This window comes from Neoarius graeffei, chromosome 28, assembly GCF_027579695.1.
Source record: "Neoarius graeffei isolate fNeoGra1 chromosome 28, fNeoGra1.pri, whole genome shotgun sequence".
Classification (NCBI taxonomy): Eukaryota; Metazoa; Chordata; class Actinopteri; order Siluriformes; family Ariidae; genus Neoarius; species Neoarius graeffei.
This window is the reverse complement of record NC_083596.1, coordinates 17,205,819-17,228,027: the sequence shown is the minus strand read 5'-3', so window position 1 is coordinate 17,228,027 and position 22,209 is coordinate 17,205,819. Positions and strand designations below refer to the sequence as shown.

Sequence of the window (22,209 nt, the reverse complement as noted above, 5' to 3'; positions counted from 1 at the left end):
AGAATCTAAAATATGAAACATTAACCACATAACTCCATCCATGTTCCAGATGTTATTTCACAGGTTTTGATGTCCTCAATCCTGTTCTACAATGCGCAAGTGTCAAAATACACTTGATTAGATGGTTACACTCCATTAGAGGGGCTTTCTTTTTTGAGTCGATGTTTAACATTTGGCCCTTTTCCACTACCCTTTTTCAGCTCACTTCAGCCCGACACAGCTCGCGTTTCGACTACCAAAAACCAGCATGACTCGGCTCGCTTCAGCCCTGCTTAGCCCCTAAAACTCGCACTGTTTTGGAGTGGGGCTGAAGCGAGCCAAACTGAGCCGAGTGAGGCTGGGGGCGTGAGCAGACACTCCCCTGTGCACTGATTGGTGAGGAGGAGTGTCCTCACATGCCCACACACGCCCCGCGAGCGCGCTGGGATCTGTAAACACCGCAAACCCGGAAGGAGAAGAATTACGAATTACGAGAATTTCTGAAGCCTTATGCGCCTCGCCTCATCTATACGCTCTTGCCAGTATCTGTCCGCGTTGTCGGTGACAACAAGCCACAGAACCAAGACCAGCAACACTAACGACTCCATGTCCTCCATGTTTATTGTTTACTATCCGGGTCGTGAGACTACCGCTTAAAAGCTCACTGATGTCACTGTTTGCGCTGCTTAACGGCATCACCTGACGTCCACCCACTTTCGCTAACTCCACCCAATGTGTCCACCCACTTCCAGCCAGCACGGTTCAGCGCGGTTGTAGTCGAAATGCAACTCCAACAGCCCCGCTCAGCTCGACTCAGCACGGCACGGCTCAGCCCAACTCAGCCGCGTTTGTAGTGGAAAAGCGGCAACTGAATAAGAATAGCGCAGAAATAATCATAAGAAGAAAAAAAGACCAAGCAAGCAGAGTTTAATGAGAATTTTTGATGCTAAAGGAATTTTTCCCCAGTCTTTTTCACTGAAAAAATAAATAAATAAATAAATAACAATAATAGTAAAATCCTGTTTAATAAAAAGTAATATGTTTATTCTATCCACATTCACTGGATATGAGCAATCGTGCGCTCTGATTGGCTACTCTACTACTAGGCTATCAGGTCATATACCATGAGTAGAGAAAAACAAAATGGCAGAGCGCGTTCAGTCAGATCCATCACTTCGTTATGAAGCATTTATAAAAAGATACAGAAACGGCTAAAAGACTATACTTCTCCCCCGCAATCTCATGTTCCACACTCCAGCCCAGTTGACGGCGGCAATGTGCCTTTAAGTTGGTTTGCCAACCTCAAAAAAAAACAAAAACGAAAGAGCGCATTACTGAACCAGCTAAGAAAAAGGACAAATAAATAAATAAATAGAATAAAAAAAAAAAACCTAAAGAAGAAGAAAATGAGAGAGCACATTACTGAACCAGCCAAGGGTCCCCCCAAAATACCCCAACCCTAAAGAAGAAGAAAATGGCAGAGCATGTTACTGAACCAACTAAGAAAAAGGACAAATAAATAAATAAATACAATATTTTTAAAAAAAAAAATGAACAACCCTAAAGAAGAAAATGAGAGCACATTACTGAACCAGCCAAGGGCCCCCCAAGAAAAACCCAACCCTAAAGAAGAAGAAAATGGCAGAGCACGTTACTGAACCAACTAAGAAAAAGGACAAATAAATAAATAGAATAATAATTTTAAAAAAATGAACAACCCTAAAGAAGAAGAAAATGAGCAAGCACATTACTGAACCAGCCAAGGGCCCCCCAAAAATACCCCAACCCTAAAGAAGAAGAAAATGGCAAGAGCGCATTACTGAACCAACAAAGTACTAAATAAGTAAATAAAATAAACCCCTAAAAAGAAAAACGGCAGAGCACGTTACTGAATGAACCAAGGACTGGAGGGGGGGGGGACCCCACCCTAAAGAAGAAAATGGCAAGAGCGCATTACTGAACCAACAAACCCCTAAAGAAGAAAATGGCACAGTGCGTTGCTGAACCAACAAAGTACTAAATAAATAAATAAACCCCTAAAGAAGAAAACGGCGGCATGCGTTACTGAATGAACCAAGTACCCGAAGGGAAAAGGAAAAGCAAACGGCAAGAGCACATTACTGAACCAACAAAGTACTAAATAAATAAATAAATAAATAAACAAACCCCTAAAGAAGAAAATGGCAGAATGTGTTACTGAATGAACCAAGGACCCAAAGGGGGAAACAATAAATAAAAACCCCACCCTAAAGAAGAAAATGGCAGAGTGCATTACTGAACCAACCAAGGACCCAAAAAACCCGCACGAGAACAGCCCCCCCCAATACAAAATGTTAAGAATGTACCTTTTTCAAGAATTTAATAAAATCGCTACGGTCATCTCGCCGGTTTGTTTACTTTCTAAGTGGAAATGACTGAACGTTTTGTAGAAAACGTATCTATCGAATTTGCAAAAAAAAAAAAAATACTTTCTCAAAATCTAGTGAATGTGGATAAGACAGTTTTTCCACTCAATCTCATCATACACGGCTTCGAGTAAACTCTGTGCTACGTGCCTCGCCAGCCATCAGCTCACGTACGACTCGAATTTGTGGAAAAACTTAATCGATACAAGAATGTGCCAGAACATGGTACAGAATTAACGCACAGGTTAGCACTGCTGCCCCACAGCAAGAAGGTTGTGGCATTTCCCTCCCGTATGGCATCTGCATGTTCTCCCTGTGTGGGTTTCCTCCCACAGTGCAAAGACACGCCCATTAGATCACCTGGCTTCTCTAAGGCCAAGTTTACATTAGACCGTATCTGTCTCGTTTTCTTCGCGGATGCACTGTCCGTTTACATTAAAACGCCTGGAAATGCCGGGAAACGGGAATCCGCCAGGGCCCACGTATTCAATCCAGATCGTGTCTGGTCCGGTGCTGTGTAAACATTGAGAATACGCGGATACGCTGTGCTGAGCTCTAGCTGACGTCGTCATTGGACAACGTCACTGACATCCACCTTCCTGATTCGCTGGCGTTGGGATCTCGCACACAGCGGCTCAGTCCCGAATCACTGCTCGTGCGCTTCACTCGCGCGCTCTGTGAGCTGCGCAGGGCCGGAGTGCGCACCCTCCAGAGGGCACTCGCTGTTCAGGGCGGAGTGATTTGGAGCGCAGGAGGAAGCGCTGAGCTGCACTGAGGTTTATTTAGACATTTCAACCTCCTTCAGGCGCTTAAACTCAGTGAGAACATGAACATCACAGCCAGGTGTGTTTATCTGCTGGAGGTGGTGTTCGCTTGCCATCCTTCCACTTGCAAGTGGTGAGTGACTTGCGCATGCCCGATATGCACTGGGATCGTGTGATGTGCCGTCTAATTAGTCATGTGATTAGCGTATCCGTGTATTGGCGTTGCTGTGTGCACGCGAATCGTTTTAAAAACGTTAATCTGATGATCCGCTGATTCGAAATAATGCAAACAGGGCCTAAACTGCCCACAGGCGTTAACGTGGCTGAATAGCCGTCCGTCTCTCTGCATTAGGCAGCTGGGCCATAGAAGGTTCACGCTGCACGCTACACGCGTGTAAAGAAAAGTGGACAAACGTAGCATGACTTGCTCTGGGCCATAGAACGGCGTTCACGTTGCACGCTGCACGCTGCACACTTCACGCGTGAAGCGAGACATGAACATGCACACTTTTTTCTAGGCGTGAAGATGGAAATTCCAGTCAATGCATGCACGACCCCAAGGTCACCGCCGCGCCAGCCAATCAGAACGGGTCTAGGGAGATAAAATGGACGACTACCGAGAAAAGTTGATCGAGTTTGTTCGAGAAAGGCCCCTGCTATGGGATCCACGTGTGGTGGATTATAAAGACAGGGACCAGAAGGCACAAGTTTGGGAGGACTTGAATGAGCGTGTGAAATCACCGACAGGTATGTGTTATAGTCTTCGGGCGTGTGCCGTCAAAAAGCACTGGGCTATCGTTTTGATTTTGATATCATTGTTTTAGTCTTGAAGCGATCTTTCCAGCAGTATAAAGCATGGCATAATTTGGTGATAAACGTAATTTACGTAAAACGTAAAGAGTCCATAGAACAGACGCAACACGTGAACATCCAAGCATGAAGTTTAATGGCCCAGGGTCCGGTTCTTCACGTGAACGTGTAGCGTGCAGCGTGAACCTTCTATGGCCCAGCGGCCTTAGCCCTGCGATAGACTGGGCACCTGTCCAGTTCATTTTGGAAATGAACCCTAAAGATGCAGGATATTTATTTTACTACTATTTTAGCAATTTGTTAAATTTTCAAGGAATGGCACAACAATCCTATACTGACGCGGGCGAGTATTTACAGACACGTCTGGGTGAAAAGCTTCCTTTCACAGCTTCAGTGCAGAACTCAAGAGGTCAACATCATTAATACATGCTGAAGGGGAACATTTTAGATTTCAAAGCAAACTCCGTTAAAAGCATGTTTGAGTAACACACAGCTGATAAAGTGTGTACGAGTGAGAGGAGGGGGAGGGGGCACTTTATTTAGAACCTTTTTTTTTTTGCGCACGTCATCTAATCGGTATTCTGATCTGGATGGTATTCAAATGCATTTCAGAAATCCATCACAAACCAGCCAAAGACAGAAATTGGATTAAGATCCTCTTTAAGATCCTCTATAAATCTAAACCACAGAGTCTAAAAAGGCACAGCCTGATTTCCTTCCAGACAGCCACACACCAAGACTTCCACACACATTTCTAACAAATACGTCACAAATGCCGCTTTTCCACTACAAACACGGCTGAGCCGTGCCGTGCCGTGCTGAGTCGAGCTGAGCGGGGCTATTGAAGTTGCATTTCGACTACAACCGCGCTGAACCGTGCTGGCTGGAAGTGGGTGGACACATTGGGTGGAGTTAGCGAAAGTGGGTGGACGTCACGTGATGTCGTTAAGCAGCGCAAACAGTGACATCAGTGACAGTGGCGGAACAAGTCAGAGCCGGGCCGGGGGCGGGGCAAATGACCGGGCATTTTATTAAAGCTTATCATAACATCATTTTAGGCTACAAAATGTCCGCAACTGCGGTGTTTACCAATTTCAACACTACCGGGTGCAACTATGTTATTTAGTACATCAAGTCCTTCAAACGAACATGTAACTCAGAAACAAAAAACATTAGGATACTGTACATGGCTCATAATAAAACATCAATAGCCTATACTGCGCACATTATTTGAAGGGCATACGAATGAGCGCTCAGAGGTTGCAACGGTGACAGGAAGAGTCAGAAATAAAAGGAGGGCGGTGCAAACCTCACTGAATGCACTGTGTTTACCAATTTCAACACTACGGGGTGCAACTATGTTATTTTGTACATTAAGTCCTTCAAACGAACATGTAACTCAGAAACAAAAAAAAACATTAGGCGACATACTGTACATGGCTCATAATAAAACATCAATAGCCTACTGCGCGCATTATTTGAAGGGCATACGACGAGCCTTGCGCTCCGCGAACTCGTCCACGATGCTCTGTATGTCACTGATTCAGTGAGCTTTTCAGCGGTAGTCTCACGACCCGAATAGTAAACAATAAACATGGAGGACATGGAGTCGTTAGTGTTGCTGGTCTTGGTGCTGTGGCTTGTTGTCACCGACAACGCCAACAGATACTGGCAAGAGCGTATAGATGAGGCGAGGCGCATAAGGCTTCAGAAATTCTCGTAATTCATAATTATTCTTCTTCCGGGTTTGCGGTGTTTACAGATCCCAGCGCGCTCGCGGGGCGTGTGTGGGCATGTGAGGACACTCCTCCTCACCAATCAGTGCACAGGGGAGTGTCTGCTCACGCCTCCAACCTCAGTCGGCACGGCTTGGCTCGCTTCAGCCCCACTCCAAAACGGTGCGAGTTTTAGGGGCTAAGCAGGGCTGAAACGAGCTGAGTCGTGCTGGTTTTTGGTAGTCGAAACGCGAGCCGTGTCGGGCTGAAGTGAGCTGAAAAAGGGTAGTGGAAAAGGGCCAAAATGTACCATGTCTCCAAAAAGACCGCCATGTTGTTCCTCGTTACATTTCTTGACCATTATAGGGACTTCCCCCCCAGGTATCTCTACCAAGTACTCAATTCATTCAGGTCACATCACTTCAAAATCTCCCACAAGTCAGTTTTACCCTCACCGCAGCCCAACTTCACGTCTCACGGTCAGTCAAACGTGTAACGTCTCATGTCCATACCGCTAACCGAATAGCTTTTGTCCCAACCCCGAGACCCAATCGGGGTCAGCGTACAGGGCAGAGAACGGCGTCGAGAGATCAAGAGGTCACCTGTAGATGCTGAATTGAGCCACCGCTTCATCCTTCAGCAACAACCGATAATGAGGTGAAGAATAACTTCACGCACGTGGACACTGACGCGCAGGCAAGATGCAGGACTGGGAACTAGTTTAGAGGGGTTAAAAAAAAATTTAAATAAGAAGTGCTCTTAGGGTAGCCTAGTAAACTAGACCCACCCGCCTAGCGGCCAAAAATATTTTTTGCCTAGCGAGTGGGTCTAGCCTCGCACCATATAAACAAAAACACCCCGGGCATCAAATCGTACCCGCCAATCACAACGCAAGGTTTTTGTTTGGATTCTTTGGGCGGGCTTTTGCAGGAGTGACGACAAAGCTACGCGACGCTGGAGAAAGCGCAACAGGAAAGATGGCTACGGCTATTGAACAGCGCGCGTTTGACTCCGCTTTGGAATCAGTTTTAGAAGAATTAGACTTGGAGTTTTCGTTGAAACATGAGCAGGAAGAGGCTCTCCGCTCATTCCTTTTCAAGAAGGACGTTTTCGCTGTTTTGCCGACCGGCTACGGCAAAAGTCTGATCTACCAGCTGGCTCCGCTCGTAGCCAAAAGGATGGGGCTAGTTTGTGCAGTACGAAGAATTAATAAACAGCTTTGAAACATTACTTTTTGATTGTTTCTTATTTTCCCGTTATTTTAAATTTAAGGGAAATTATTTCACCAAACACCACTAAATAAAAACTCTCAAAAACAGTTTAAGCAAACCCTTGAAAAACACTTGGAAAAAATGTGTATGTGGTACAGACTCCAAACTTGTGGTCATTATCTCCAAACTTCTTAATATCTAGAACCTGTTTATTAATTAATACGCATTTTGAAAAATTATTTAATTTCAAGGTCTCCCCCACTGCTTTCTGTCGCTCTGACTACGTCACAGTCACTGTTGCGCTGATTGGTCAGAGCGTTGGCCTATACGCACAGAGACAGTTTGAAAGACAGCGGTTTGTTCCTCCTACCCGCTTCGGAAATGTCTACGGATCGAGGCCAGACTAAATATTCACATTTAGTCTGGCTTGCCAAGCTACTCTTAGGGTGTTTTCACACTTGGTCCCTTTCAGCCATCTAACCGAACTCCGATCGATGACTCAGCATTTTTTGCGCATATGTGAACACTCCAACCATACCCAGACCCCTTTAAAGCGAACCGAACTGAGACCACCTCAGGAGGTGGTCTCAGTACGGTTCGCTAAAAATCAACGGTACGGTTCGCCTAATCTGCGCATTGTGAACAAAAAGCGCACCGGGTTCACTTCGCCTTTTTCACTGTACTTTAACCTTCTTCGTTTGCCGTAGTTGGTCACGTGACTGTAGCAGGGAAACTCAACTTCCTTTTGGAACTTACCACAGCCGCTGGAATACATTTATTTTCCTTAATCCGCACTATTTTGATCAAAGAATACAGCAGGGCAAGCATGGCAGCAGACATTTTGATTCAAGAGAAAATTACCCAGAATTCCGTGCACTGGGGGTCTGAGGGCTCTAGAGGACCTGGTGTGAACAGAAAGAGGACTGCGGCCCCATCAAAGCTTAACTGGACCAGAAAGAGAACCCAGTCCTCTTTGTAATAAATTCACAGTGTGAACACAAAAAGAACTGAGTTCTTTTTCTGTTGGTCCACTTTTTGGTCCACTTAAAGAGGACTGAGTCTGGTTCCTTTAAAGGGGACCAGGTGTGAAAACACCCTTAGTCCACACACACACACACACACACAGTGGTGGAAGAGGACTGAGGGCCCAGAGACAAAAAGAGAATATGACTGAGTTACAGACAGACAGACAGGTCAGTCAATGGATGAAAGAAATGGAAAAACAGAGAGAAACAGACACACAGGCATGGTGGAAGAGGACTGAGGGCCCAGAGACGGAGAGATGAAAAGAGAATATGACTGCCTCTAACTTCTCAGTCAATGGACAAAAGAAACAGAAAAAAGCAAGACCGACAGGACAATATGGTGAAAGAGGACTGAGGGCCAGAGACAAAAAGAGACTATGACTGAGGAGTTAGACAGTCAATGGATGAAAGAAAGAAAAATGGAAAAGGAAAAAACACAGAGCGAGAAGGGGTGTTCACACGGCACATATTTGCATCGATGCTGCACCGATGTATTTTGTTGCGATATATCTTACACCGGTGTAAATTTTGTGGAGCGTTCACACGTCACAACCCCGCTTACTAGAGAGAAGCGTGTTAGCACCGGTGCAGCCCCACTTGCGTTCACACGGCAGTTTTTGCGACCGTGCTATACGATAGTAATAATGCAGAAATGAAATATGCGCATGCGTGAAAATGTACTTCCTTTTCCCGGTTGTCATGGCATCACCAAGCGCCGGGAAAACAACGTGGATGAAGACACCAGTGTTGCCAGATACTGCTGACGTTTTCCAGCCCAAAATATGTTCAAATCCGCCAAAATGTACTTAAAACCACCCAATCTGGCAACGCTGGAAGACACGCAGTTCTGTTGTTGTTGTTGATATTCGCCATTTTGGAAGCGCAAAATACCAGGATGCAAATTATGCAATGCCCATATGTAATCAACTCTCCTCACGCGTAGCAAGTCTACCCCTGTAGCGTTCAGACGGCCCATTTTATAATCGGTGCTGCCCCGCAAACTAGCATTTACTCCGGAGTAAATTTCTTAAACCACCTCCCGAGCAGGGTTAGATTTGCACCGGTTTAAGCAGCTTTCAGGGGCAACACCGGTATAACTTTGTACCGTGTGAACGCTCTACCGGGGCAGCTCCGGTGCTACACTGGAGTAAAAGTTGCCGTGTGAACACCCCTAGAGAGAGAGACTGAAAGAAAGGGAGACAGAAGAGACAAGAGTCATCAGGGGAGGACATGTCCCTCCCCATGAAACCCCACACCAAGTTTTCTTAAGTTGAATTGGTTGCCATGGAAATACAGAAAGGGGGAGGGAGGGTAGGTAGATAGATAGATAGATAGATAGATAGATAGATAGATAGATAGATAGATAGATAGATAGATAGATAGATAGATAGATAGATAGATAGATAGATAGATAGATAGATAGATAGATAGATAGATAGATAGATAGATAGATAGATAGATAGATAGATCAGAAAGACAAGAAGTACTTCAAATTGTATACAGGTCATAAAGCTTACAGAAATGAAGACAAAAAAAAAAAAAAATCAATCATTCTTTCTGGAACTTCAGATCAGTTATGTAGACTAAAGCACAGACAGCATGTCCACCTCCCTCTCACACGCAATAAAAATCAAAAGACTCCGAAGCGCATGCCTGTCTGTCTGTCCGTCCATCTCTTTCGGCACAGGATGCTCCGTCATTACAGTCAGCATGGTGCACTCACGTGGCATGTCATTTTTATATCAGTGGACACCATGAAAACACACACACTCCAGTTCACACACTCTCTCTCTCTCTCTCTCTCTCCACTTACGAAGCAGTTGAGCATGGAGCAGGAGACGCGGGTGACCCGGCTCATGGCAAGAGGGGCCAGGGTTCGGTCGGCCCGGAGACACACACTCGCAGGAGCAGCGTTATCGGCAAAACCATCCTTCCTTCTCCGGCTGCTCTGGCGCCTTTCTCCTTGCTCTCTCATACACGCTCGGTGCAGACAGACACACCCCAGCCGCCCTTCGCTTTCTCTACACACACACGCTGCTGGGTCAGGAGAGCAGGCAAGGTGCCATTAAAGGAGGGGGGGAAAAAAAAAACCCACACACGTCTTAATCCTGCTGCTCAGAAACGAGACAGTCTTTGGTAAAAGAATGAGAGCAGCATGAGACGAGACGAGATGAGAGAGAGGAGCGGAGCAGCAGCAGAGAGCAAAAGAAATAGGGTATTGCCTGATGCTAAGCTCCGCCTCCTGACAATCACATCCCCTTTACTCACGTGCGTCTCCCACTTCGCCCTCCCCCCCTCCTCTGTTCACCCTTCACCGAGATTTCATCTTCACTAGTCTGCTAGCTCAGCCTGCACACACGCGTTGCAGTAGAAGAGAGCCTCTCTCTCTCTCTCTCTCTCTGCAGGGCTGACGGAGGAGGCGGAGCGATGCATCAGCATACAGTCACGACTGTCAAGAGAGGCAGAGAAACAAGGGTAAGCAGGAAGACCGAGCGGAAGTGAAAGAGGGCGCCAGTGAGCGTGCACCAATGACACAGCAATCTCCAACAGCCCCCCCCCCCTTGTTTACGTTGCCAGAATGCACACCGTTACTCCCAGAACATGCCGTACCACTCAAACGCCCTGTAATCCCCAAGCACCCAATGTTCTGAACCTGTATCTCGGCAATATTCTGCAGTGACGTCTCGCGCCCTCCCCCTCACCTGTGCATCTGTGTGAAAATCAGCTGGGGTCATGTCCCTGCAACCTGTACAAAAAAAAAAAACAGTTCGACTGCATTTTGCCTCATGAGTAGCGACGGGCATTTAAAACCTAATAAGGTTCCAATCGGTTTATAAATAAATTCTTGGGGGGGGGGGGGGGGGGGGGGGGGGGGGGGACTCGGTGTCTGGGTCGACCCATTTTCTGCTTATTGATTTCTAGCTCGTGTTCGCAGCTTTTCGGAGACGGTTACAGAACGGGAGGAGCACTGCACGCACGCACGGTAACTAAAAGGGACTGGCAATTCACTGGGGGTTTGTTAAGGGGTGTTCACACGGCACATGTTTGCACCGATGTATTTTGTTGCGATATATCTTACACCGGTGTAAATTTTGTGGAGCGTTCACACGTCACAAACCTGCTTACTAGAGAAGCGTGTTAGCACCGGTGCAGCCCCACTTGCGCTCACACGGCAGTTTTTGCGACCGTGCTATACGATAGTAATAATGCGGAAATGAAATATGCGCATGCGTGAAAACGTACTTCCTTTTCCCGGTTGTCATGGCATCACCAAGCGCCGGGAAAACAACGTGGATGAAGACACCAGTGTTGCCAGATACTGCTGACGTTTTCCAGCCCAAAATACGTTCAAATCCGCCAAAATGCACTTAAAACCGCCCAATCAGTGCGTTTACATGCACATAGAGAAAATCAAATTTCTGCCGTAGCTCGACTGAAATCGAAGTTCTAAATGCCATGGAAACACCTTAGCTCGGCTGAAATCGAACCGAACTGGATTTCTCGTAATCGAGCTACGCGACCTAGATTATGCGATTGTAGCCGAGCTACTTAGTGCATGTAAACCCTATCGAGCTACGTAGTCGAGCTACTTACTTCAGCACTGCCCCTTCCGGAAGTGACGAGACCACAAACGGGAAACACAACAGCCTCGGTCGGCATGACAACGGCATGAATCTTTTCTTTTTGTGGCATTGTTAAAATTTAGCTCACTTACTGTATCACCAAATACATCTGTACAGCTGTTGCATAGCTGTGAATTGTGTACATAAACAAGTCAGTGTGTGTGTGTGTGTGTGTGTATATATATATATATATATATATATATATATATATATATATATATATATATATATATCTCCATCCAACATCTGAAGAATGTCAATAAAAACAAAACAATTGAACTTTTTGTGTTTATTAAGACATAAGTTAAATTGTAAGCAAAAAAAAATTTTTTTGGAAGCAAAAAATGGACTTTAGAAAAATATACAATTGTGCAAAATAAGCTGTCTTACAAAACAGTGGTCTGCGCAGGACAGTTTGTAGCCATACATTCTGTTAGAGCAAGCCTAACAGCTTGAGCACGGAACTTGCGAACACGGAACTGCCAGTGTTGCCAGATTGGGTGGTTTTAAGTGCATTTTGGCGGATTTGAACATGTTTTGGGCTGGAAAACATCAGCAGTATCTGGCAACACTGCTGATAACTTTGTGTATACTCTTGAATAGCTCTTCTTCATGACGACAACCGGACGTGTACCAACATGATGGGGCGTGTAGCGCCACCTGTGGCTCGGGTGCACAATGTACCTCACACAATAGCTCGATTTCCTTGTGTGCATGTAGGATTGGATTTCTCTGGCACCCCTGCTGGGACCCTTAGCTCGATTACCGACAGCAGCTCAATTTGGATGTGCATGTAAACGCACTGAATCTGGCAACGCTGGAAGACACGCAGTTCTGTTGTTGTTGTTATTCGCCATTTTGGAAGCGCAAAATACCAGGATGCAAATTATGCAATGCCAGTATGTAATCAACTCTCCTCACGCGTAGCGAGTCTACCCCTGTAGCGTTCAGACGGCCCATTTTATATCGGTGCTGCCCCGCAAACTAGCATTTACTCCGGAGTAAATTTCTTAAACCACCTCCCGAGCAGGGTTAGATTTGCACCGGTTTAAGCAGCTTTCAGGGGCTACACCGCTATAACTTTGTACCGTGTGAACGCTCTACCGGGGCAGCCCCGGTGCTACACCGGAGTAAAAGTTGCCGTGTGAACACCACTTTAGTTAGAGTTCGCATTAGGATCAGGTGTGTTAATGCACGGAAACAAAGAATATTGCAGGATGAGGGGGAGGGGAAAAAAGAAAAAAAAAAAAAAAAAAACCACTCGCCCTGTATCTGAAGTCATTCACTACTCACTATACGGCGAGTTCGCCATTTTGTAGTGCTGTCCGAATGTATAGTGAGAATTATTACACCCTATATGGTGGACTCCGTATCCCACAATGCACCGTGAAAAGTAGTGTACAACTGATAGTCACTAACCAAGCAATATATACACCATCATGCACTGCAGTCGCACTGAAAGAGGGGAAGAAGGGAAAAAAAAATAATAATAATTCAGCCTTGATTTAAAAGAAATGACAAAGATGCAGCAGACACAAAGTACTTTGTATTTATAAAAGCTAGACATCCTTTCGATTTCAGAAAACTGGTGAAATTTAGTTCCCTTCTGTAACATCTCTAAATATCAGGGTCATTCTGTGGCTGGGAAGTTATTTAATTTGAAGGTATTAAAGCAAATAATGTGCATGAAATCGCTCGCTCACTTCGCGCAAAGGAAGTCCGTGTGGCACAGCGTTGCATTACTGCCCTCTACAGGTTTACCTTCGAGCGTGCACTGATGGTTCCATCATTCTGTCGCTAAACGAACAGCTGATCACGCCGAGGTGCTCGTGGAGCACCGATATTTATTATTAGTTTGGTCCCATTTTTCCTTCATATATAAAACGTCTTTTCTTCTCGCTAGTTGGGCTTTCACGTTTCATTCACACACCCACGTCCTCCATTTTCTTCTCTGGTTTCAAGTTTGTATCCCACAATGCCTTACGTGACCGGGGAACGCCCACCACGTGATGCATGACGTAGTATCTTGTATTGGGCCATGGTGAAGCAGGGTGGGAAGAAATTGGAAGTATGATTCGAATTCAGTAGCTTTTGGTCCACTAAACCAGGGGTCATCAAACTACGGCCCACTGGCCGACTCCAGCCCGCCACCCCCCTTTGACCGGCCCCCCCAGCCCCTCTGCCCCCCACCACTTGAACCAGCCCTATGAGGTAATCCCCAAAAGTGGTCATGGCCTATTTTTTTTAAATTGCTTTTTGGCAAATAACAACATGTCTGCATCTTGTATTTTGTTGATTTTATCAATTAAAATTGATATTTAGTTATAAAATGAACTATTCATATTTTCCGAATTTTCATCACATGCTCGTGATCAAGCAGCGCACGCGCAGAGAACCGTCAGTGTTCAGGACAGCAAAATGGCTAGCGGTCAGCGAAAAGCTGACAGAGTGCAGAGTTTTTAAAGAACAGTGGACCACTGATTATTTTTTCGTTCGGTGTAAGGACCGTGCAGTTTGTCTTGTATGTAAAGAAAGTGTGCCGGTTTTCAAAGAATATAATCTGCGTCATCACTATGAAACCCGCCACAAAGAGTATGCTAGTTTGCGAGGGCAAACAAGAGAAGACAGGATTCGGAGGATGAAATGCGGACCGGCTGGACAACAGAACGTATTCCTTCGCCAAACCCAGATCAACCAGGCTGCTGTCCGAGCTAGCTATAAAGTAGCTCACCTACTAGCTACCCATGGAAAGCCGTTTACTGATGGGGACTTTGTTAAAGTATGCATGCTTGCTGTGGCCGAGGAGGCATGTCCCGACAAGAAGGATGCGCTCAACGCGGGGAGTCTCTCCGCACCTACTATGACCAGGTGAACCAAAGATTAGGGGGACAGCGTGTATGACCAGCTGAATGAGAGAGTGTCAGAACTCGAGTTTTTTGCTTTGGCCATGGATGAGAGCAATGACGTGCAGGACACAGCACAACTGCTGTGATCTATTGATCTATTGCTCATATTATAATCTCACTGTTTTTTTTTTTTTTAAATGTATTTATTTTATAGGCCTATTTATTTGACCTTTATTAAGTGCTGCACACAATTATTATTAATATTATTAATAATATCAACAGGCCTACCTACAATTTATAATTTTCCACTCACCTTTGCCAGTGTCAATCACCTCAACTAGGCAGATGTTTCTTACCTTGACAGCTTTGATGTTATTTTTATTAGAAAATAAATAAATGGAATATCTGTGGTATTTCAAATTAAAACAAAGTGTGAAGACTCGATTACTACTTTTGCAAACCACTAGTAAAGATAAACAAATATGTGCCAGGAATCAAGTGGGGATATAGTAGTGGGGGATATAGTAGCGTGGATATCGTAGCGTTGATATAGCAGCGTGGATATAGCAGCAGGGATATAGTAGTGGGGATATAGCAGCGGGGATGGCCGTGCCAGGCTAGTAATCTCCACTACACAATGAGGCCTGCTGGTGGTCATCATGTTTGTCTGGGTCATACAATTCTATGTTATATATATATGGCTGGGAATCGATCCAGATTTCCTGGATCGATTCGATTCCGATTCATAAGGTCACGATCCGATCTCGATCTACTTAGATATTACTAGATTGGTCACTTTAAAGTAAAAACTGTCCCTATTGACAGGAACAGCCCCATGTGTGTTTGTGCATGTAATTTAACACCAAATGCCTTCTCCAGTGCAGTTTGATTCGCCGCAGGTTTAGCTGAAACCGTGTCGGCGTGGTGCCTGGATAAGTGGTTGCGGAGATTGGTTGTATTGCCACCATTTTTTACCTCCACGTGGCACAGTCTGCACACTGCTTTTGTTCTGTCGACTTCGTCTCTGGATTCAAACGTTACGAGGACAAAGTAATGCCATACATCAGCTTTCAGGCCAGGCGGTGATTTTAGCTGTGCAGCTTCAGCCATCTCACGTTCTTAAGTTCCGGTTTCGTCTGCTGGCACCTGCTTTTTATAGCGGTCCTATCCCACCCACGACAGTTTGTTTCTACTAAACCAAGTTCAAGATCAATTAAAGGCAAGAATCATTAAATCTTCAGAACACCAACCAAAAGGTTTCCTTTGCTCTCCAGTGTACTGGCTGTGTGGAAACATTCCACAGTTTGGATGAGGCACATCATGCCCAAGGATTTCCCCACTATGGGTTTAATCCACTTCTTAGACGCCGGACGCTGATCAATACGCAGTGTATTACAGCAAAACATCAGGAGCAAGTCGTCGTCCTTGTTAGCACACTGACACCATCTGCTGCCAAGATGGGAAAAAGCACTAGTGATGGTTCTAAAGGGTAAAATATTACAAAAAAAAAAAACAAAACACTAATTCATTCAGCGATGTGGATGAGTGACTGTTCTCAAAGATGCTGGATTTTGTCAGCCAACAATAATGAGCACACAGATCTTCATTACACACGGTCTAATGGGAGGGGAGGAAGAAGAGATGGACGTCTACCAAAACCATGTACAACGTGTTTGCAGGTCGCATTAAAGTTGAATCCCCCCACCCGAGCCAAGTGTGTCATGAATTTAGTGCTTGATCAGGAATTTTATTAGCGATGCAGCGAAATGAATCAAATCATTCGTGAGGGAGTGAAAGAATGTTCTGTTTCTTACAATCCGCGCTCCTCCCGTCTGTGGCCATTTCAGAAAAGGAGGACAGGGAATTCTCCTCCACTACACACACACACAAATATTTCTTCACATGACACGAGACAACTCCATCGCACCAAGCACGCAAAATAATTAAAAAAAAAAAAAAAAAAGTCAATTGCCATTAAACAGAACGCTTGCAACAAGTCATTTGGAATTTCGGTTTCTCATCACAGCAATTTCATGCAAGTAAGCAAGCAAATAAATAAAAGCCGTTATTGTCCGCATGGTGGTGTAGTGGTTAGCGCTGTTGCCTCACAGCAAGACGGTTCCGGGTTCGAGCCTAGCCGCCGACAGGGACCTTTCTGTTGCCCCTTTTCCACCAAAGCAGTTCCAGGGCTGGTTCGGGGCCAGTGCTTAGTTTGGAACCGGGTTTTCTGTTTCCACTGACAAAGAACTGGCTCTGGGGCCAGAAAAACCGGTTCCAGGCTAGCACCAACTCTCTGCTGGGCCAGAGGAAAGAACCGCTTATGTCAGCGGGGGGCGGAGTTGTTAAGACCAACAACAATAACAAGACCGCAAAAGCTCGCCATTTTTAAGCGACGAGAAGCAGCAGCTGTACAAATGCGAAGTCATCCATTATTATTGTTGCTGCTGCTGCTTCTTCCGTGTTGTTTTTGCTTCGATATTCGCGCCAAGGTTTATGTAAACGTAGCGCCGTAACTTCCGTATACAGCGACGTAATGACGTGGCTCCACTTAGCACCGCGAGCAATGGAAAAGCAAGCTGGTTCTCCGCTGTCTCGCAAGTTGAACGAGTTGTGAACCAGCACCGGCTCCGAACCAGCCCTGGAACTGATTTGGTGGAAAAGGGGTATGTGTGGAGTTTGCATGTTGTCTGCAGGGGTTTTCCTCCACCGTCCAAAGACGGAGACATGCAGGTTAGGCTAATCGGTGGCTCTAAATTGACCGTAGGTGCGAATGAGTGTGTGAATGGTCGTTTCTATGTATTAGCCTTGTCCAGGGTGTGCCCCGCCTCTCACCCATAGTCAACTGGGATAGGCTACAGCTTGCCTGCGACCCTATACAGGATAAGCGGTCACGGATAACGGATAGACGGACAAACCATTATTGCAGATTTACTGGCTTTCTCCTCCATGACTAATGCTGTTTATTCCCCGTTCCCAGTACCAATAACAGGGAATTTGTTTTAAAAACACACAAGAAATGCTGTGCTTGAAGGCAGTATGGTGGCGTAGTGGTTAGCATGGTCACCTCACAGCAAGAAGGTTCTGGGTTCGAGCCCAGCAGCTGACAGGGACCTTTGTGTGGAGTTTGCATGTTCTCCCAGTGTCCGGTTTCCCCCACAGTCCAAAGGCATGTGGTTAGGTTCACTGGCTACTCTAACTTGCCCAGAGGTGTAAATGTGAATATCAGAGCTGTGTTCTGTAGTCAGACATGAATAGTATGGCAGCTACCGGTGGCATCTTTGCATGCCTTCAACGCGGCCATATTGACCAGCGTCGTTTGTAATCCAGCTATTCGGCTGCAAGAAAGGATGATTAGCGGCCCTGAACCTCAACTTCAGATGCACCGAATTTAATTATTTCTCTGGATTTCTTTATCTTGGATGTACTAGTTTACATAGCAGTTCAACATTGATCTTAACAAGTGAAAGACAAACACATTTTACTAAAATCAATCCAAAAAAAAAAAAAAAACCACCCCCTTGAAGCAAGCATAATGAGGCTACAACACTGTTTAGTACATTTCATACGCCAGTTCATACTTCCGCTTTTAACGTTCCTGCTGTTAAAGTGTCCGCTTTTTTAAAATCATCAGTGCTTGGCTTTGTTTTTATTGTCGCCATCATTAAAACCACACACACCGTTTTATTAAGCATGAACTCCCTGGGGCGGCACGGTGGTGTAGTGGTTAGCGCTGTCGCCTCACAGCAAGAAGGTCCGGGTTCGAGCCCCGTGGCCGGCGAGGGCCTTTCTGTGTGAAGTTTGCATGTTCTCCCCGTGTCCACGTGGGTTTCCTCCGGGTGCTCCGGTTTCCCCCACAGTCCAAAGACATGCAGGTTAGGTTAACTGGTGACTCTAAATTGACCGTAGGTGTGAATGTGAGTGTGAATGGTTGTCTGTGTCTATGTGTCAGCCCTGTGATGACCTGGCGACTTGTCCAGGGTGTACCCCGCCTTTCGCCCGTAGTCAGCTGGGATAGGCTCCAGCTTGCCTGCGACCCTGTAGAACAGGATAAAACGGCTAGAGATAATGAGATGAAAATGAGACAATATGGCCAAAAGTATATGGACATCAGATCACAGACCCATATGTGGGTCCTCCCCAAATTTCTGCTACAAATTTACAGCCACCCCCCCACCCCACTTGTAATGCTACAGTATACGCGATGCTGCACAATTTCCTTCACTGGAGCAAAGGGGCCACAGCTGTTACAGCACGGCAAGGCCCCCATGCACAAAGCTAGCTCTATGAGGACATGGTGTGCTATGGTTGGAGTGAAAGAACTCAAGGTGTCCCACAGTGAGCCCTGACCTCAACCCCACTGAACACCTTTGGAATGAACCAAAATGCTGACTGGGCACCAGGGCTCCTTGCATGACCTCATTAATGTACTTGTGGCTGAATGAGCACAAACCCACATGGCCATGCTCCAAAATCTAATGGAAAGCCTTCCAAAAGAGTGAAGGTTATTAGAACAGGAAAGGGGGAATGTTCAAGAAAGAAAGGGGGGGGGGGGGGGCACACATGGGTTTGATTATCTAGCGTCCCCAAACTTTTGGCCATAGAGTGTAGTAGGTTAGAGATGGCTAGTCGGTCAAACAAGGCTTATACAGCAACCACTCTGCATGATGGGTGCATGGCTTTATGAGCTTTCCTTCTTACCAGGACACTACCACCTAGGGCGTAATTTTGGGTAGGGACGCTAGGGACGTGTCCCTACCAATATTCAGCCGCTACTGTGTAATCACAATCAATAAAACCGATGTCCTAACCTGAGCAATGATTATATGGCACACAAAGGGTTAAATGTATGACACTGCTAATAATCCCCCCTCTAACGTAGATATCATTCTCTGATTAGCTACCTGTTTCTCGCCAACTTACATGGTTGGCTATCCCAGCTGTCACTCCACCTGCTGTAAAAGCAGCACACTTCCCACAGCAGCCGTGACTACCCGCCCATCAACCCCCCGTATCTCTCACGTACACACCTGACCTACCCCACTCACCCCCCACTCTCCGTCAGGCTACAAATTGAACTGGACTTCGATGTCCATGCATGCTTGCCCTACGACTCGCATGCTGACTTGAGTATCATGGATGACGGCCCCCCCTCCCAAGAAACAAGACATTCGTTCATTCTTCTTCAAAGTCAAGAATGTAAGTGCAGGGTTTCCGTAGAGCTTTAAAAACTCAACAAAATCCTTTTGATGTATGGAAACCCTTCATAAAAGTATTGCTGCAGCTCCTTAGGCAGGTTTAGCAACATGACAGGACGCATCAGAGCTAGGCTATTGCATAGCTGCAGAGAAAAGGAATGCTGGAGAGCAATGTAACTTGTGGCCCTTTTCCACTACCCTTTTTCAGCTCACTTCAGCTCGCTTCAGCTCACTTCAGCCCGACACGGCTTGCGTTTCGACTACCAAAAACCAGCACGACTCAGCTCGTTTCAGCCCTGCTTAGCCCCTAAAACTCGCACCGTTTTGGAGTGGGGCTGAAGCGAGCCAAAGCGAGCCGAGTGAGGTTGGGGGCGTGAGCAGACACTCCCCTGTGCACTGATTGGTGAGGAGGAGTGTCCTCACATGCCCACACACGACCCGCGAGCGCGCTGGGATCTGTAAACACCGCAAACCCGGAAGAAGGAGAATTACGAATTGCGAGAATTTCTGAAGCCTTATGCGCCTCGCCTCATCTATACGCTCTTGCCAGTATCTGTCCGCGTTGTCGGTGACAACAAGCCACAGCACCAAGACCAGCAACACTAACGACTCCATGTCCTCCATGTTTATTGTTTACTCTCTGGGTCGTGAGACTACCGCTTAAAAGCTCACTGATGTCACTGTTTGCGCTGCTTAACGACATCACGTGACGTCCACCCACTTTCGCTAACTCCACCCAATGTGTTCACCCACTTCCAGCCAGCACGGTTCAGCGCGGTTGTAGTCGAAATGCAACTCCAACAGCCCCACTCAGCTCGACTCAGCACGGCACGGCTCAGCCCGACTCAGCCGCGTTGGTAGTGGAAAAGCGGCATTGGTGTTAGATAATATCCTCGATGAATGAATGTTAAATTTATAGACCTAATGGTTTTACAGAATGTAAGTAGTCAGATGTAGGCTACTGCATGGCCATGCAGATGTGCGACTTGCATTTCAGAATCAACAGCGTGACAGCTGCTGAGTCTGCTGCGTTCACTGTTTTACAGAGACCTCTTTCTACTACTACTAGGCTAGGCTAGATGCAACAAATCCATGGTCCTTTACTGCCACCTTTCGGAAGCTCTGCCTTGGATCACTTTTGTGTCCCCACCAATGTCAAAATCAAAGTTACTCCCTTGACTACCACCAATCTGGAATCAAGTAAACCTAGACTCCTCAGACCACACGACCCTTTTCCATTGCTCCAGAGTCTCATCTTTATGCTCCCTAGCAAGTTAAAACCCCTTCTTGCACTTAGTCTCACTAACAAGTGGTTTTCTTACAGCCACACAACAGTTAAGTCCCAATAGTGAGAGTTCGTGTCACATTGCACATGTGAAAATGCTCTTACCTTCACTATTAAACATAACCAGGAGTTCTACTGATTTGAGATCAAGCGTTTAGGTGAACTCCAATCAGTCAGTGTGTCCCCCCCCAATCTACATTCATTCAGCAAAGGTGACAGTTCATCAGTATCCTTCAAGGAATTAATAATGTACGTGTTGGACAGTTCTTAACCCAGTCATTTCACCTCTCTCCTTAGTTTTCTTTCCTTGATGGAGGCCAATAATTTGACTTCCAAGACCCAATAACCTTTTCCACAACCATGGGATCCGGCTCTTGACATGGCTGTTTAAAAAGAGAAGCTACTCACTGCATCAGTTAGGATTTAAAAGCCTCGGGTTGATGAAAAAAATCACTTGTAAAATGTTAAATATGGCTGGGTTGCTCCAGCACAGATGACCTGGTGAGAAAAAGCATCAGCTCAAGGCCTTCAGCTCACTCTTGAGCCGGTTTAATATTCCTTCATTCCCTGATGCAAAAAAAAAAAAAAATTAAATAAATAATAATAAAAACAGCAGCAGCTTAGTCAAGTAAGAATGTCGAAATTACAAGTCAGAAACACGCTCGTAGCAGCATCTGGAGCACAAACTGCCATTGGACCAAAAGGGACAAAGTTGGTGGGGCAGAGATATAACGTTATAAACTAGTAAGACAGAAAAAGATGCCTGAAAATGACCTGGATGGATTGATATGTGCTCCAGTCTCTTCTTGATTCATTCGCTTCCAATTACATCATCATGTTGGTTTTTTCCACAAAACACTTGCATAACAGGAACTGAAGGTCAAAACAACAATTCATACCTTTCCTCACCTGAAATTGCAAAATGTTTGGATAGAAACCCACAGAGAATTTTTTTGGGGTGGGGAAGAACCCTACAGTATTAAAGAGTTTGGCTGTAGATTATACAGGAAAGCATCCAATCCAAATTCTTTTTTAAAAAAAAAAAAAAAACCCACGCACGCCCCCCATCACAGCCACTAAACTGTTCAAATTCATTTCCCATAACCCAATACACCAGCCCTAGTTTACTGTAACTCAAATAACCACTCCTTACAACCCAGGTCAACAGAAAAACATCTCAAAACATGGTCATATGGGGGCGTCATGGCTCAGGTGGATAAGGCGCCATACCATAAATCCGGGGACCCGGGTTCGATTCCGACCCGAGGTCATTTCCCGATCCCTCCCCATCTCTCTCTCTCTCTCCCACTCATTTCCTGTCCTGTCTCTACACTGTCCTATCCAATAAAGG

General features: G+C 45.8%; 1 protein-coding gene across 5 annotated transcripts in view; it reads right to left on the bottom strand.

Annotated features, from left to right (window-relative positions):
* mtmr4 (myotubularin related protein 4) overlaps positions 1 to 22,209 on the bottom strand; it is a 215,379-nt gene that overhangs the window by 129,689 nt on the left and 63,481 nt on the right. For 4 of the 5 annotated variants that reach the window (XM_060913060.1, XM_060913061.1, XM_060913062.1 and 1 more), the window contains exon 3: positions 9,723 to 10,358. The exons of the other annotated variant lie outside the window; for it this stretch is intronic. In XM_060913060.1, the coding sequence (XP_060769043.1) occupies positions 9,723 to 9,884 (162 nt within the window). In that variant the 5' untranslated portion in view covers positions 9,885 to 10,358. The remainder of the gene's footprint in view (positions 1 to 9,722; positions 10,359 to 22,209) is intronic. 5 annotated transcript variants of the gene reach the window in all.